The 16,692-nt window shown below is 41.6% G+C and overlaps 1 protein-coding gene across 5 annotated transcripts in view; it reads left to right on the top strand.

Annotated features, from left to right (window-relative positions):
* Positions 1 to 3,100: 3,100 nt before the first annotated feature.
* garnl3 (GTPase activating Rap/RanGAP domain like 3) overlaps positions 3,101 to 16,692 on the top strand; it is a 56,127-nt gene continuing 42,535 nt past the window's right edge. For 2 of the 5 annotated variants that reach the window (XM_079581414.1, XM_079581413.1), the window contains exon 1: positions 3,101 to 3,534. In XM_079581414.1, coding sequence (XP_079437540.1) covers positions 3,437 to 3,534 — 98 coding nt within the window. In that variant the 5' untranslated portion in view covers positions 3,101 to 3,436. Of the gene's footprint in view, positions 3,535 to 14,268; positions 14,731 to 16,692 lie in introns of those variants that run through there. The other 3 variants (XM_079581411.1, XM_079581410.1, XM_079581412.1) reach the window with 2 other exon arrangements.

The following is a 16,692-nucleotide window of genomic DNA, read 5'->3' as shown; positions in this document are numbered from 1 at the left end:
ATTTCTTTGTACCTTGAACAGTTCACAGTGCTGGCACTGTCATCAATGTGGAAGCTGGGGTCAGACGCTGACACCTCACACCTTCTCCTTTTTAAAGGTGTAGAGGCTGCTCTGGGACTGTCAGGGAGAGGGATTTCCATCAGGTCCCCTGTCCCACAACCGACGCTTGTGTAAGCGGTCCGGGCTTGAGTAGCTGTACAAAACACAAACAAAAAAAACACGTTTAAAATGGCAGTAATTACACAACTTGTGTCTAACTATAGAAAAAAAAACTAAAGTGGTGAGAGTACTGTTTAAAGGATAAATAGAGAGATCACCTTTGCTTCGCCTGCTCGGCTTCACATTGGCCTGGACACTTGCATGCCATGTAATGACTGGATCAGTCTGGCAACCAATTTCTCTGCTCACTTTTGGCTGAAAACATAAAAATAAATAATATTTATAAAGCGCACACTCACGTGACATGCACATAGATTGTAAACTTGTATTGATGATTTATAGGAAAACAACCTTGGATATACTTTAGAGTATGCCACCCTATAGCAGATAAACCAAATATTTGTATCAGGTTAATTCTGGCTACAGTCGCTACTAAAAACTTCCAAATGGTTTGGCATTTTGAATAGCTGCGTTCAAATAGGTGTAAACTTTGGTTCAGTTCAGAAAACTTGTCAACATGAACATAATTAGCAGAATTGATCCTACTTTGTGAACCTGTTCAACAACAATGGCAATAACAACTATACTGATTCTGAAACCACGTAAGAACAGCTCATATCTGTGACCACAATGACCACACGGTCCACCTGGAGTGGTCAGCCCTCTCCTCACTGACCACACGGTCCACCTGGAGTGGTCAGCCCTCTCCTCACTGACCACACGGTCCACCTGGAGTGGTCAGCCCTCTCCTCACTGACCGCAATCGAGCATCAAACGGGAGCATTCTAGCTATACGTTAGCTTAACATGCTAGCTTGTAGCTACTGTCAAAAGCTACAGTCATCGCAAAACTTAGATTAGTTTGGTGCTCACTGCTCAGACTCGTGCACATTTGCGCACAGTGTTGGCGTAACTTTGCAGACTGATGCATTAGCAGGCTGCCCCGGGCAGAGTAGACGCGCTTATAACCGGTGGCTGCTGTTCCTCAGCCACAGAGTGAGCGAGTGCGGGACACGTCGCCTGGAGCTGAGGCTGCACAGTCTATTTACACGCCATATTTTTTCAACATATCTACACGACTCATGTGATTGGTATTATCAGAGGCGAAAACGGCGAATTTGTTTGAGACACTACAATAACGATCTATTCTGACGTGCACATCAATATTCTATATACTGTACATGACTCAATCTGTGAGCAAAGTAGCTTCTACTGACAGAAATGACCGGGACAGAGTGAACCAAGTGCCTCTTTTTACAGCAGCTACAATCATTGCAATTATTACCAAATCCAAAATGGGTAAATCAGCATTATTTTTCTCACTCACCTCACATTGGCGCCCGAAATCGTCCTGTTGGCGGGGCAGCAGTGTCGGTGGGCTAAGGCTCAGTCGTGGAAGAGCAAGGGTGGGGACGGCCTCGCTCTTCAAACGCAGAAGACTAGCATAGCCCAGTTCAACCTCCATGAAGTTGGCGAAGGAATCGCGCGTAAAATGGTCTTTGCAAACTCCAGCCTGAGCAGGGAGTTCGCAGTTTTCCCCCAAGCCAATTGCGCGCGTCCACTGGCGCCTAATTTCTAAGTTCTGCGGAAACCTGTGCAAACCTACAGAACTGTGGCACCCCACTACGCTACACTTCCTCCCCATCCTAACACAGTACAATTAACACCTAACAATTAAATTATACACGATAGACCACTAAAAACAATACTAACAAACGCCCTAAGCTAAACTGAGCTAACTAATCTAACAATAAAAGCAACTAGTGACTACAACTACAACATTCAACAACTAACACTACTAAAACTATACAATTATCTATAATAAACAAGCTATCCTAATAAAATCTACCTAAATGCTATGATAACTAATCGCAAACCTGACAATCGATGAAAATATTCTCTCGCTATTCCAACTCCAACTCGCTACGGGGGCGTGAGCGAGACTGAGCCCTTTTATACCCCAGAGCGGCAGGGCCCGTGACATCATCTCTCGCCTCCTGACATCATCTCTCTCCCCTCCGCTAATTGGGTGCCGAATTCAAAAAATCAAATGCAGTACAGACAGTTCGCTGCAGATGGCGCCACACAGACGGTTTGGGACACAAAGACAGGATTTCAACAAATTTGCACTAAATTGTTAAAATAGTGACATATACACGTAGACAACACTATAAGATACCCATTTATACAACTTAGCTAGAAAAAAAAGTTGATTTTGGGGTTAGTTGTTCTTTAAGCTTAGCTTCTTAGACCCGTTCGTATCATTGTATTTACTAAAGATTCTGTGGTGGACAGTGAGTTCCTGGTAGATGATCACTTACTGCAGGTTAAAGAGTTGCTGTACAGTGTAAATATTTCCGTAGAGGAGACGTCTATGTTTATAAGAATCAGTGAGTTTGTCTTGAAGCTAAAGGCTAACATTAACTTCATGCATTATACAATTTGAAATAGTGCCTTTTATTCATTTTTTTTTTAATAGCTGAACTCGTTACATCCTACATCAAGATTTGAACACACAGTAAATGATCATCTACCGGGACCTCACTGCCCACAAAGTAATCTTTAATATGATTATCATTCCAGGACAAGAATACAGACAGGAAGTACTGGTGCTCACAACTTCAGGTCAGAGAAACTAGCATAGCCATACCGTGCAACAAGCCACATCGACCAAAAAGTAGCGTTAAGATATCGGTATCGAAAACCGAGTATCAGTTGGCCTATCGACAAAAGTTAACGGTACCTACCCAGCCTTAGATTTGGATCAAGCCACACAGGAGAAAACGTGCTCGCTTCAGGTGGGGGTTAAGAGGTTAAACTAGCCTCCTTTCACCCCTGACCATCTCTCATCCTCTCTCTCATTGGTCCCATGCTGTAGCTCCTCGCTCGTCAGTGTGACTCTGAGGCAGAAGGAGCGCTATTTGCTCCGTGCCGGACCAGAGTCTCCTCCTCCACGCACACACAGTCCGGCCAGGTTGACAACCGCAGTAGCGACATCCCGCTCCAAAGCCCGCTCCAAAGCCCGCATGGAGATCTTCACAAACCTGGCAACATGCACTTGTAAACCTCGACACGGACTCTGTGGTGTTTAAAGGCAAGACCAAGTTAACTTTCTATGCTTCGCTGCGCGTAAAGGGAATTTTCCTCCCCACTCCTCCTCCGCCTGTCTCTCTATTCGTACGGTTTACAAAGGGGGGCTTTTCTCTCTGGAAAGAAGAAGAAAAGAAGGAGAAAAAAAACGTTCCCTGGAGGATTATTACTGGCTTGTCGTAGCACCCATGAATTCGGATAAAAATGCGTACCTCGGCAGAGACAAAGGCATCATGCGGAAGAGAGCGTTGCTCCTTCGGAAAGGCTGCAGCTTCGAGATTACCAGGTAAGTGCTTTGACCACGGGGGAAGCAGGTTTAGACCGGGACAGGGGGGCTGAGCCGGGTCATAATGGGTGTCCCGTACACTGTGAACCTTCACGTCTTTTGGTGTTCCCTTTTAGCCAGATCATCTCGCACAATGACAACATGTGAGAATGAAGCGGGTGTGCGGTCAGCTGTGTGTGTGGATCATCCCGTGTGGGGAAGGGATGCTCCGAAACAGACACTCAAAGCAGCGCAGTCTATTCTGGTCATAGCATCAACCGAGGAACACAGGATGCTTTCATTAGTTTAGAAACGTTTTTGATTGGCTGTTCTTGATGAATTACGTAGTGAACATATTTCATGCTGAAAGTGTATATGGATCACAGCTTGCAGCGGGATTGCAAGTTCACAGTAAACCCAGGAGCACCAGGAGGGCTTTCCTGGCTGAGTGTGAGGGTGAGCCATTAAAGTGACAAAGTGAAGATTTGGTGACAGGACTGTGTTAGCGTTCACTCACATAGAGGCCACATACAAAACATGTAAAATAGTGAGTCATTTCCAAGTATTATCGATTGCCTCCATTATCGATGCCTTCATGTACAGTAGGAGACTCCAGCTGAGGGTAACAGACTGTGAGTAATCAAAGAAGCGTGGGCTTTAAGAGGAGCAAGTGAGGACTTCATTGTGTTGGAAAAAGGGAGGGTAATTAAAAGCTAATACATCAATCATGCAAACACAGAGGTTTGAGTGGTTGGGAACGCTTAATGTATTGTGTGCGACAGTATTTTTTTTAGACTGCTTTCCCTGTGTAATCATTTAAAGGAACAGGCCACCGTTCTTCCATACTGAGATATGTTCTTACCTGAGCTTAGAGGAGTTGATACGTACCTGTCTGGTCTCTGTTAGGGCTTTTCCACCAAGGTGTTGGTTCTGGGCTGGTTCTGGTGCCGGGTTGGTTCCATACTGACTTGGTTTTCCACCAAAATGAGAGCTGTGCCTATTGTCATAGCAACGCTTTGGGAAGTCAACATCAAAAATGGATAATAACATCTTACTACAGCCACTTCTGGTTATAAAATACAGAGAAATAAGTTTATGTTTCAGTCACAGCAGCCGTTAACATTTTGATTTTTTCTTTCTAACTCTTGTTTCAGCTAAAGAGCATAAAGCAAAACAACAGTTTCCTCCACAGAGACCGTTTTGGCGTCTCCAGGAAGTTATGAGCACAAACTAACTAATATTGATTGTTTGTTGGAGGAGAGAGCCACGCCCCCAGCTGCTGACATCACTGGTGCTCGTTTCTTGGTCCAGCTTTTAATTGGTTCCCAACCGGCACCAGATTTTGGAACCAAGAGCCAGCGTTTTTTCAGTGAAAAACGAAAGAACCGGTTCTGAAACTGGAACTGGCCCAGAACCAGCACCGGCACTAGCTTGGTGGAAAAGGGCTCTGTGTGTGTCCGTGAAAGAGCTTCTAACTTCAACCCGTTTGGAGCCATAGGAATACATTGGGGGAGGGCCAAATGCCAACAACATCTTTGGTCTTTCTGCGTGAGTGAGGGCACACAGTTCTTCCATACTTTGATATGTTCTTACCTGGGTTTAGACGAGTTGATACGTACCTGCCCGGGTTTTTTGTCGCAACCGTGAAAGAGCGCGGTAGCTTCCAACTTCACCCCCGTTTTTTGGAGCTATAGGAATATCCTGGGAGAGGCGAAACGCTAACAACATCTTTGAACGTTGTGTGTGACTGAGGGCATGCACAAAGACCAGACAGGTACGTATCAACTCGTCTAGGCTCAGGTAAGAACAGATCTCAGCATGGAAAAACGGTGGCCTGTTCCTTTTACTCTCTCATTTTCCATTGGAAGTACAGGGATGTATTCAAGTAGAGATTGACTCATGCTTCCTGAATCTTTGGAACCCGTGCAATAGTTTCTCCAGGTGTGCGGTGAAACGTTAGCCGACAACATGCGTAAAGTGTGCCAGATAATTGCAAACTAATGAAGCACTCGTGGTAATTAGCCTGATTGGTGCATTGATCGGCGGCCCATGTTCCCTTTGTGGGTTGCTGTGTGACTTCTTGCTCTTGGGCAGGCAGGCAGGCAATTTTAGGGCCAATCAATCTCATCGTGGAGTGCCAGCGTGATGAAATAGATTGTGCGTCAAGCTTGCGTGGGCAGTTGTTGTAATAGATTATTAAAATGCAGAGCTGTAATCGTTTCCATATGCTTTCTCTAAGGCTGTATGTTTGACTTATCATTTAAAAGATCTGCTGTTTTTGTCTGCCTCGCAGCCTGACCAGCTGAGATATGGTCACCGCAAAATCCTATCTACCCATTCAATCTAAGTACTTCATGATTGCTTTTATTGGTAGACTAGACACAAATACCGTAAAGCAGCTGCCATTCTCCTGAAGCTGATCTGTTAGCAGGTTGTTTTGGACACAAATTCAATGACTAATGCTTATCTAAAAGTGGCTTGCCGGTCTGCTAATCCGACAGCAGGGAGAGGCAGAGTGGCAGGTGAAAGCGGAAAAGTTAAATAGACGACTGGAAGTTATTATTAGCAGCAGCAGCAGTAGTAGAAGAAGAGAAGTAGGTTTTAGCAGTGATAGGAATACATTTGTGTGTAATCCTTCAGTTGTTCAGCCAAGTTTTAGGGCCTCTATAGCAGAGGTAGGCAACGTCAGGCCAGGGGGCCAAATCCAGCCCTCCAGCACAGAACCTCTGACCCCCAAGATGATTTTGAAAAATATTATTGTGCAAATATGAGATAAAATTCCTGTTAAAGGACTCTTGAAATGTGAGAAATAGTGTCAGAACATCCCGCTTGGTCATATAATGTTAAACAGTGATTCTCAACTGGTGGGTCAGGACCCAAAAGTGGGTCACGGAACCATTTTCAGAGGTTCGCGAGTCTATAGAGAATCTGCATGGAAACACTAACTGTGTTTGGTAAAATTAATGTTATTGGGTTGTTTTGCTCATAATTTAGTCTTAATGGGATATCTACTGCTTGTGGAAAATGCAATATTTTATACGAAATATGACGAATTCCGGTTTTATTTGGGTCCTCGGCTTGTCATCCGAGGGTATTGTTGGATCCTCCTGCCACTTGGAAACCACTGATATAAAACATTGGCATTTGCAGAAAATAGTTCTTTACTTTAGGCCACAATGTTGAGGTTCGGCCCTTGGGTGTTTTGGCAATGATGCAAATTGGCCGCTGCTCTATAGTGAGAGGTGAAATGTCCGCAACTCAGAACCTGGTGACTACCTTTTGGAGTCATTGCTCTACTACTTATGTAGGATCAGCAGTTTACTAATAAATGCTGCAGTAATAGTAGAAGTAGTGGTACATGTCGATGTGATTGTCGACATGTTATTGCTATAGAAATAACTATGAGAGAAATGTAGGTAATTTGTGCTTTCTTTGATTAAGTCATGATAGCTGCGCCGAAGTAGGATCTGTGTAGGTTGCTTTTGTACGGTGTGCTCAGCTATAGGTTCTCTTGTGTTGTGCGGCCATAGAAGTAGCAGCTGCTGAATTATAACTGTAAGAAGCAAGATGTAGGAGCTCTCGCCAGATCCAAGCTCAGTGTAAGTGATCTGGTGCTGTTTAGGATCCCGAGCGGGACTATTATATGAACGTAAGTGCCCACCATCATCTCTGCAATAGCTTAGTTACTACACAGTTGCTGCACCACTTGTATGTCTTATTACAAAGCAATAATTTACTGTAATCATACATTTCTTCACTTTAGATCACAGCCCACAAGGTTCATGTGTACAGTTAACAAGATAGTAGGTGCACATGTAAGTACAGGTTATTTCACATTAAAGTGTAAGAATTAATAAAGGTATACAAAGAGTAAGGTGTACAACATGTAGGTGTACCTGTAACAAAGGTGTAATAAAGGTGAACATGGCGTCTCACTTTAGATTACGTTGTACCCCTTGTATACCTTTATTACACAGTGTAGAAAGTACCTACACCTTGTACACCCTTGTTACACTTTGTACTGTGTAATTACTTGTTTCCTAGACCTACACAAGGAATCTAAAGCGTTTCCCATAGACTGCATATATAGTGTTTCCATTTCTTCTTCTGCTGATACAAAACTGCACTGATTACCCATCGAGAATGTATTAAAAGAGAAATGTTTATGGTCTCTATTTGTATAGCACTCAGAGCACTTTTCATGAAGAAACCACTCACCCATTCAGACTGTCATTCTTACACCAAAGCACACAGACATTGCAGACCAGGGTGGTGAAGTGTCTTGCTGAAGGACACAGTGTGGACCTGCGGGAGCCGGACTTTGAACCACCAACCCCTCAGTTAGGACGACCTGCTCTACCATCTGAGCTACTGTCGCCCCGATAGCAACATATACTCAGCTGACCCTGTAAACAGCTGCAGACCCTGTTATGCTGCTTTGAGTCATTCACAAAAGTTAATTACTCCTCATTTACAGGAAGATAAAGCATCTAAGCCTGACCGTAGATTTTTAAGAATTAAAGAAAATTATAGTTTCAACATTAATTTATATTAATCATAGTGGAAAAACTGAGGGCCGGGTATGATTTTTTTTCCTGAAGTTGAACAAAGAGCCTGTATCTTTAATTGGAGCCTGACAGAAAACAGTTGTGGTTTATTTGTTTGCCTTCGTCTTTTCTTACTTGGGCACTCCTGAAATGTACACGTACTGTATGTACCCTCGATGATGCATGTTGAATTGGGTGGAGCCTACCTGGGCTCTGTTGTTCAGTGAAGTGAAGTTGTTGACTATAATCTTGCAGTTAGCAGACATTATATATCAATGGAAAATGTTTTTAATGCGTGCAAACCAAAGATGCAGATACTAAAATTCAGCGTGACCATGTCTGTGATTTGTTTAAGGAAAGCCTCCACTAGCAAACTGAAAGTGCAATTAAACAGTGTGTAAAACAAGTTGACTGGCTTGCTGACATCTTGCAGCAGCACGTATGAAACTCAACCAGCTTTTAGAGGATACAATGGGGAAAGAGTGGCATGGGGCCGAATGGTTATCTCTATTGTTTTAAGCTTTCATTTTGTGATTTCCCCAGAGCTTCTTGTGTGAAGAGGTCATCCCAGTGCACCCACTTTGAAATGCCATCAATGTCTTCATTAACCTCCCACAATGTTTAGACTACAGTTGCCAGGGGTTGTGTAGCAGCTTGCTCCTTGTCAGATTGGCACACATACAGTATGTATCTCCAAATACTGTAAGTGAAATGTGCCGTTTTGAAGCCTGTACTTGATTAGAGAAGATATTAAAAAGAAAAAGCTTCGATAATGAAATCAGAATAATAATAATAACTGTGACTTACTCATGAGATTTTGACAGCAGGTTTCAGGGTACGATAGTATAAATTAAAGCATATGTTTCTTGGTTAAACACATTGTATTCCAGATCAAGGACTGTAGTGTCTTCATCATAGACAAGCGTAAATTCATGGCTGATAGGCCAGAGCAAAGCAGTCTCCCACAGCCATGCAGTCTGTCATAAAGCCCCCTGTGGGAGCATGAATTGATGCTCTAAGTGACATATTGCTGACTTAGGGAACATTGGGTCTTCCTCCTGAACGCTTGTGTGTTGGTAGCACAGCGTTTCTCTTAGCAGATGAAAGGTGGTTTATTACACGCTTAGCTTTTATTCATTCGGGACGGACACTTTTGTTTAAATTCTCAATCTATTGTCAACATGAAACATGAGTTGGTCCGGTGTGCTGTCATACAGTCAGTCTTCTGTGAGTCTGATAAACACTGGACTGTAATCACTCCCATATGTGGCTGCATAGCTCAGTACAAGCCAGCAGTTTAGCCATGCGCACAATGCAGCGAACCAGGCTCATTTAAACAGGAAAATAGACTCAAATTACAAGGAGAAAGCATAAAAAAAAATCTTTGGTTGATTACAGACCTATGTAAACTTTTACTCTGGGACATCTGCTTCCATTTAAGGGTGTTAAGACTATACACATTATGCGCTGCACACGGCCTGGAAAAAGTTTCCTATTATAGTTTGCTGGCCCGTCCAAGAAGTACTTCAGGGCACCACTTATTGTGACCAAACACAAAATCGTACTCCTTTATGTTGAAGGAAATACAAGGATGTTACAAATTAAAGCCACATTACACTGCGTTTGTCCTCATTCTTAACATATACGGTGCAGGCATTTTGTTTTGTGGAATTTTTTAAGGGTTTGAGGTTAAATCATCGATCACTGATTTACTTCAGCAAACAAAACGGGCTTGAGGAGAAAAATCGAGAAATGAACTGAGCGATTTGTATTGAGAAAGTGAAGAAAGATGTTTTTTTCTCAACTTTCATCACTGGAAACTCTTATTTTATTCTCACTGTTGAATATGACCGAGTTGTGATTGAAGTTTTTACCACAAGAGGGCATACCTTTCCTTTTTATAAAACAGAGAGCAATTTCCCAAGTAGTACCAAGTAGTATAATACTGTTGTAACTGTTGAACTGTATAAGATCATACTGTGTTTGTAATCAACACCTGTACATTTACTTAAGGGATTTGATCATAATGCTCCATGCTCAATATTCACAACCTATCTTATTTGTCTTTGTGCTTGTGCAATATGATAATTGAGGACTGTTACTTTTACAATGCAAATACATGTATGAAAATGTGTTGTTTTGCATAATTCAAGGGAGAACGCCTTGAGAAGCGTCACAGAGTCTGGCAAAGACTGTAAAATCCCGTCTGTGGTGTCCATCTCCTGCTGGATCCCTGCAAAGGTTAATTAACCTGATCACATTTAATGAGAGTGCCACAGTCTGCTGCTGCAGTGACACACGGACGCTCTATGTGGAGGCTGAAGGCTGTAATGAAACACTGCTCAATGTGAATAAAGCAGGAACACAATGCAACATCTGTCAAAATGTATGAAATTGCTCATAAAACTGTGGTGTTGTGTTCAAAGACCAACCTACTCACATCACATGTTTTAGTATTTACATTAGATCCATTCACTGTTTTCTTTATAGACACATCTAATTTGTAACTACTCCTGTTCTTCTTTTCATGGGATGTATTACTGTTTGTTTTTTTGTTTGTTGGATTGTTGCTTTATTTTGCATTACCATGAAAAAAAAGAATAAATAAAATGAAATGAATATGCTCACACATGTGAGATCTGAATGGTCTTGAAGGCAGACATTCATTGAACATTTGTGATAAATAATAAGGGTCCATATTAGTGCAGATCAGTAAGGAGGAGACATTTAAATCAGGCGATGCAGTTGAAGGACGTTGTTATGAAAATGTAAAGTTTTCAATAGGAGCCTGTTTTGCACTGATGGCAACAATAAAGTCCAAAATGTTACGCAGTGTGCCTTTAAGACACTTTACATGTATGATGTAACTGTAAATCCAACTTGTAACTGATAATGTTCCCCAACTTTTATTCACATGTGGCCTTCTGTGTGTTATTGTCATTGTGTGTTATTGTATATGTTTGTGTTGTTGTTTTATGTGGACCCCAGGAAGAACAGTTATTGCTACTGTCATAACTAATGGGGATCCGTGATAAAGATAAAGATAAAGTTAAAAATAAAGATAGAGATTCCTTTGAGGGTTTAAACACTGACTCTGGGGAGCCAATGCAAGGACTGGAGAGTTGGAGTTACATGTTACATGTATGTAGGTTCAACACTCGCCACAGCATTTTGGATCAACATCACTGCCTGAGAGTTTTGTCGGGGCAAGACAGCCATTACAGAAGTGCAGCCCACTTGTCGTCACAAAGGCAAGTTTTCCAAAGTCTTGCTTCGAAAGTACTTTGAGTGGCACCTTCTTTTAAATACCTTCCTTCTTTTTTTTTTATTGAGACATTCATTTAAGTCTAATATTATTTCACTTTTATCAGCATTCAATTGTAGAAAATCTGCGGTCTTGTGGATTTGGTCTTGACAACAGCGCACATTATTCAGCTGACTGTACTACACTATACTACACTATACTATACTACACTACACTACACTACACTACACTATACTATACTATACTATACTATACTATACTATACTATACTATACTATACTATACTATACTATACTATACTATATCAATATTGTGTTTTTATTATGTTTTTTTGCTTGAGTAATACAACGCCCCTAGACAGAACAGTAAAGGACAGGGGTGGTCTAACACACTTCACTAATGGATCATAGTGGCAGCTGTCCAGATAGAATGGAACCATAGCTCGAAGGGATTATCTCTGTATCGAGTCAATCGCTGAACAAAGTCTCCTAATGTGGACCAACGAGCGCACACACTTTCAAATCTGTAAACCCACAAACAGTAACACATGCACACACACACACACACACACACACACACACACACACACACACACACACACACACCTACACAGGTTAATACCCAGGTCTTAGAAGTGCATGCGGAGAGCCTGGGATCCACTTCTGATAAAGGCTCCCACAAACGCGCTCCATGATAATAAACAGTGTTGCGTTATAGGTCTCATTAGTTTGCCTTCACCTGCCATCATTACTTGCTAAAGAATAATACTTAGGTAGTTCTGTAGGTACGCCTGTCTATACTAGATACTCTCAACTCTCAGGCATAAAAAATGACAGTAACCTTTGTTTTAAAAATGCATGATAATATCCTAAACGATATTAAAAAGAAAGAAATATCACGATAACGATATATTTGATGATATAACTGACAACGGAAAAAATCAAAATCCCAGATATTTTTTCACAGTATACTAATTTCCTCGCAAATATGATCTACTCAAGCAGTTTACACTTACTAAGCTCCTGTCCCCGTGTTCTACAGTCAGTGTTTATGCTGCTCTGATGGAGCTGAGCGGAACATAAATTATATCGTGTCCACAACGATATCAAAAATTATATCACGATGACGATATGCGATACGATATGTCCCACCCCTACCACACAAGCTGCAATAAACATGAAATATAATGTAACTCAATTTGCTTATGTTAAATATCAAGCCCAAAAATAAATCGTTTATCTGTTGTTTATTTAACGATAAGTCGATATAGTCATTATCGTGACAGCCATATCTGTAGGATGGGATTTTTATCATGCAGATGTTCTGGTGAAATGTCCAGTAATAAGAGAATAATATTGGTCTTTACTAGGGCTGAAAGATATATGGTATCGATATCGAGATATGAACATTCAAGATATTAATATCGCAAAAGCAAAATATATCGTTATTGTATCGATATCGAGATATAAACATTCAAAATATTAAAATTGAAGAAGCAAGACATAAACAATATCGTATCTCATCAATAAAACGACACTCTTTTGTGTTATGTTTTTATTTTTTTGACCTAACCCATAGTTATATCTTATCAATATCGAGATATCTGGCATGAATATCGAGATATGAAATGTTGTCCATATCGTTCAGCCCTAGTCTTTACCCACTGGATTTATTTATATAGTCTGCAGTGTAACACAGTATTTGGAATTGGGAAGGGCGAACCATTAAGTAATTCTGTACTAAAGCAAAGGAAAAAAACTCTCACAGACCGAACAAGGCATTCCCTTCTTTCCTCACCTCTGCTGCAGTCTAAAGGGTATCACCCATGATAACGCTTTCACACTCGATGAACGGGAGGTCATCCCCATTGGACTTCCTGTTACAAGGGCTTTATGTAACAGTGGAGGTTGGGTGTCAGTCAGATGCGTAGACCTGTGCTTATGAGACAGCCTGGGGTGCCAATTAGTTGGCGCTCATGTATCCTTCTTTTTCCTCCCACTTCTTCCTTGTAATGTCATCTGAATTTTAGAGAAAAGAAGGTGTCACTTTCCTTCAGTGTTGAACTCAATCTCACCTGCTGTGTCTTTGCACTGCTGGTGTCGTCTGAAACATAATGTATAAAGCTATTGTGCAGCCGTACATGTGTAGGTGCTTTCCTGCGGCGTGACATGCAACAAGGAGGAGGGAGGAGGAAGCTGCTGTTGATTAAAAATTGATGAGTGGTTGAGTGCTTTGGAGCTGAAGCCTGGCATTCCTGCACTCTTTCTTGCTCTATGTGTGTGTGTGTGTGTGTGTGTGTGTGTGTGTGTGTGTGTGTGTGTGTGTGTGTGTGTGTGTGTGTGTGTGTGTGTGTGTGTGTGTGTGTGTTAGTTTGTGTGGAGGCTATTGTGGAGGTATCAGATTTACCCAAGCTCACATTTCATCCACCCGCTCTTATGTTCCCATGGAGTGCCTCAAAATGATCTTGACATCACTAGATAAAAACAACTCTCACACTCAGCAGCCCGGGTTTATTTACAGATCTTTGTTGCATTTCAAGACACAGATGAAACACTTGTGGATGTGACTGACTATAGTAAATATTAAAAAAAAATGTGCTTGTTTTCATTGACAGAAAGAAATAGTGGACTTGACAGAAGAGCTTAAAGGTTCACTGAGAGGCAATAAAACAATGAGCGAGAAGGAATGACCTCATCTGGGCATGAACCTGCTCCAGAAATGGGGTTGTGTTAAACCCTTGAGAGCACATAAGAATGATTCCTTCATTTATCCGGTACATGGCAAAAAAACAAACAAAAAAAAGACAGTGGTAAAACTCATGTGGATTCAAAAGTCTAATCAAGTAGCATTTGTAAGAGTTGAGAAAGAATAATGTGAAGCTCTACCCCCAACAGAGGCTCGTCCTGACATCACTATAGCTGGAAGCAACAGTTTCTCCGGTGGGTGATGTAACAGCTGCTTTCACATCTTTCAGAAAGAATAAGGACCTGTGCCTTAAGAGGACGCGTTAGACTCGAGGCTGTTCCGGCCAATTGTGCGGGATTGAAACGCAGTATTGACACACGGGGCTGCACAAGTGCGCGTGTGCGACAGTAGGAGCACTAACAACAGTGGCACCGGGTCCTTTCCGCGTTATTACAGTCTGACCAGCGGTGCGGAGGACAAACAGTAGAAGAAGAAGAAGAAGAAAGAGAGGATTCCCCTGCCTGGCGGAATGGGTCTGATCAGCGGTTGTCGGGACGCAAAGCTGCAGTGATGTCTTTGAGCTCCTTGCAAGAAGTGAGCTGAAATCCAACAGGAGAGAGGGAGAAGACGCCGGTTTGTTTTAGTTGTTGCTCGGAATAACGCAGGGGACATGACCAGTGTGGATCCAGCGTCCAACAAACTGTTGAATTTCAGCCAGCGGTAATTGTTCTTCCCTCATTAGCACTTGCTCTGTTTTTTCTAATCTGTTGCATGTTGTGCGCGCGCCGTCGCTATCACAGTCCTGCAGCATTTTACGCAGCAAATTAGACACAGCTCACGAGCGCTGAAGGGGAGCCTGGACGTTTATAATTGAGGCGCTATTCATTAGTTTGATCGTTTATAAACTCTTTATTCTTTTCTTTGTTTCCATTGGAGGTGTTGAACAAGGAAAAAGTCTGAATTATTGATGTTATGCTTTTCAGTAGAAGGTAGCGCTCACTGTGACTAAAACTGCAGAGTGGACTTGTAGGAAAATGTCATTGTAGCATATGCCTACATGAAGGGAAGACTGACAGCCAGAGTCAAGTTTTTCGTGGGTTAGCGATAGAATAGTTGACATATAGGTGATTTAACAACATGATGGAGTCAGCTTCAGCATTTGCCAACAAATCTTAAAATGCACTACAATAGTGGCCCTTGTGTTACACGGTCATATGTGATGGAAAATACTTTGTTTGCTCAGAAACCAATTTTTGCTTCATTGTGGTCATTGACTTTGAATGCATTATCAGGGGCACAAACTGCAGAACAGTCCCATGTCCACACCTGGGGGAGCACTCACACAAAGAAATGAATGTGGGCCACATTGTGCTAAACGTATTTGAAGGTGTCAAAGTGATTTTTTATCGGCAGATGCTGAGCTTTTGTGAAAATGAAGTGGGACAGGATTTAAGCTGTTGTCTGGGACTGTAGGTTATAGCAGGTTACAGCAGGTTACAGTAGGTTACAGTATTGACGCAGTGAAGCCCAATCAATTCCCCAATGTGTAGGTTGGGCTCTATTAATTGCGCTCTATTAATTGCATCAAAAATGTAACCAGTGGTTCACATCGTCTATTTTCTCGTATATTTAGGAGTTGTAAAAGAAAGATCTTTTATTTTACTTCATCAATCTCCAAAATGAGGTGGTAGCTCCGAGGTGCAGAACTGATGACCCTCCTGGACGGTGTACAAGTGAGCATGAGGAACAGTGAGCGTAGACTTATAATAACTTTGTGACTGGGTAAAGCCAAGAGCATAAGGTGAAGTAACACTGATGGATGGTTCTTCCACACAGCGATATAAAAGGCCTTCTGGAGCACTATATACTATAAATTATACAGCTGTGCATCCATCATCTCCTACAGTAAAGTACCACACACATATGAAGGGCACACTCAAACTGGTAAAGTTCATAAATATACAAATACTTTCAGATACAAACAGCAGTCGCCTCACAGGACTTTCCAAATATTGTTAATTTGTCCAGATGCAGATTGTATCAGCAGTTACACGGCTATCAAACAGTTCAACAGACAAATATATATTTCTGTCTATTTAGTAGGGCTGTGACAAAAAATCGAATTGGCTCGCAGTACTTAATGCTGCAATACCAAGTATCACAATACTTTTCAATACTGCACTCTTTTGTTTTCCAGTAACAGATACACAGCACTTTGTTATATTTGATATTTGTTTTCAGTCGAGTCTTACCACTTCAATAAATGTGGAATGGCATTTTGGTTTATAAACTTTAGACACTCGACCGTTTTCTGTTTACACGTTTTAAGGCAAATGCATCGGATCGGCCCATGAGTATCGTGATGCGTATCCGATCGTGACAAAAGTGTATCGTCCCAGCCCTACTATTTACTCTAAGAGGAAAGAATAGCATTTTCTTTTCAGTTGTTATGATTATCGTCACCATTTATAAAACACCAGTGAAATCATGTTTATGTTGTTCCTAAAAAGGAAGTTAAATTATTATTTTTGTCGCATCAAATTTAAATCTTCTAAAATGGATATTAGTCCTTCTGGGATCTTATTAATATCATGATTAGTTTTTTAGAGTATTTGTATGGAATTATTATATTTTATTTCTGCCACATAATCATATAATGAGAAATGAACATAATTGTCTCGC

Source organism: Gobius niger (genome assembly GCF_951799975.1).
Source record: "Gobius niger genome assembly, chromosome: 2".
In the NCBI taxonomy this organism is placed as follows: Eukaryota; Metazoa; Chordata; class Actinopteri; order Gobiiformes; family Gobiidae; genus Gobius; species Gobius niger.
The sequence above is the reverse complement of the archived record's forward strand: the minus strand, read 5'-3'. Positions and strand labels throughout refer to the sequence as shown.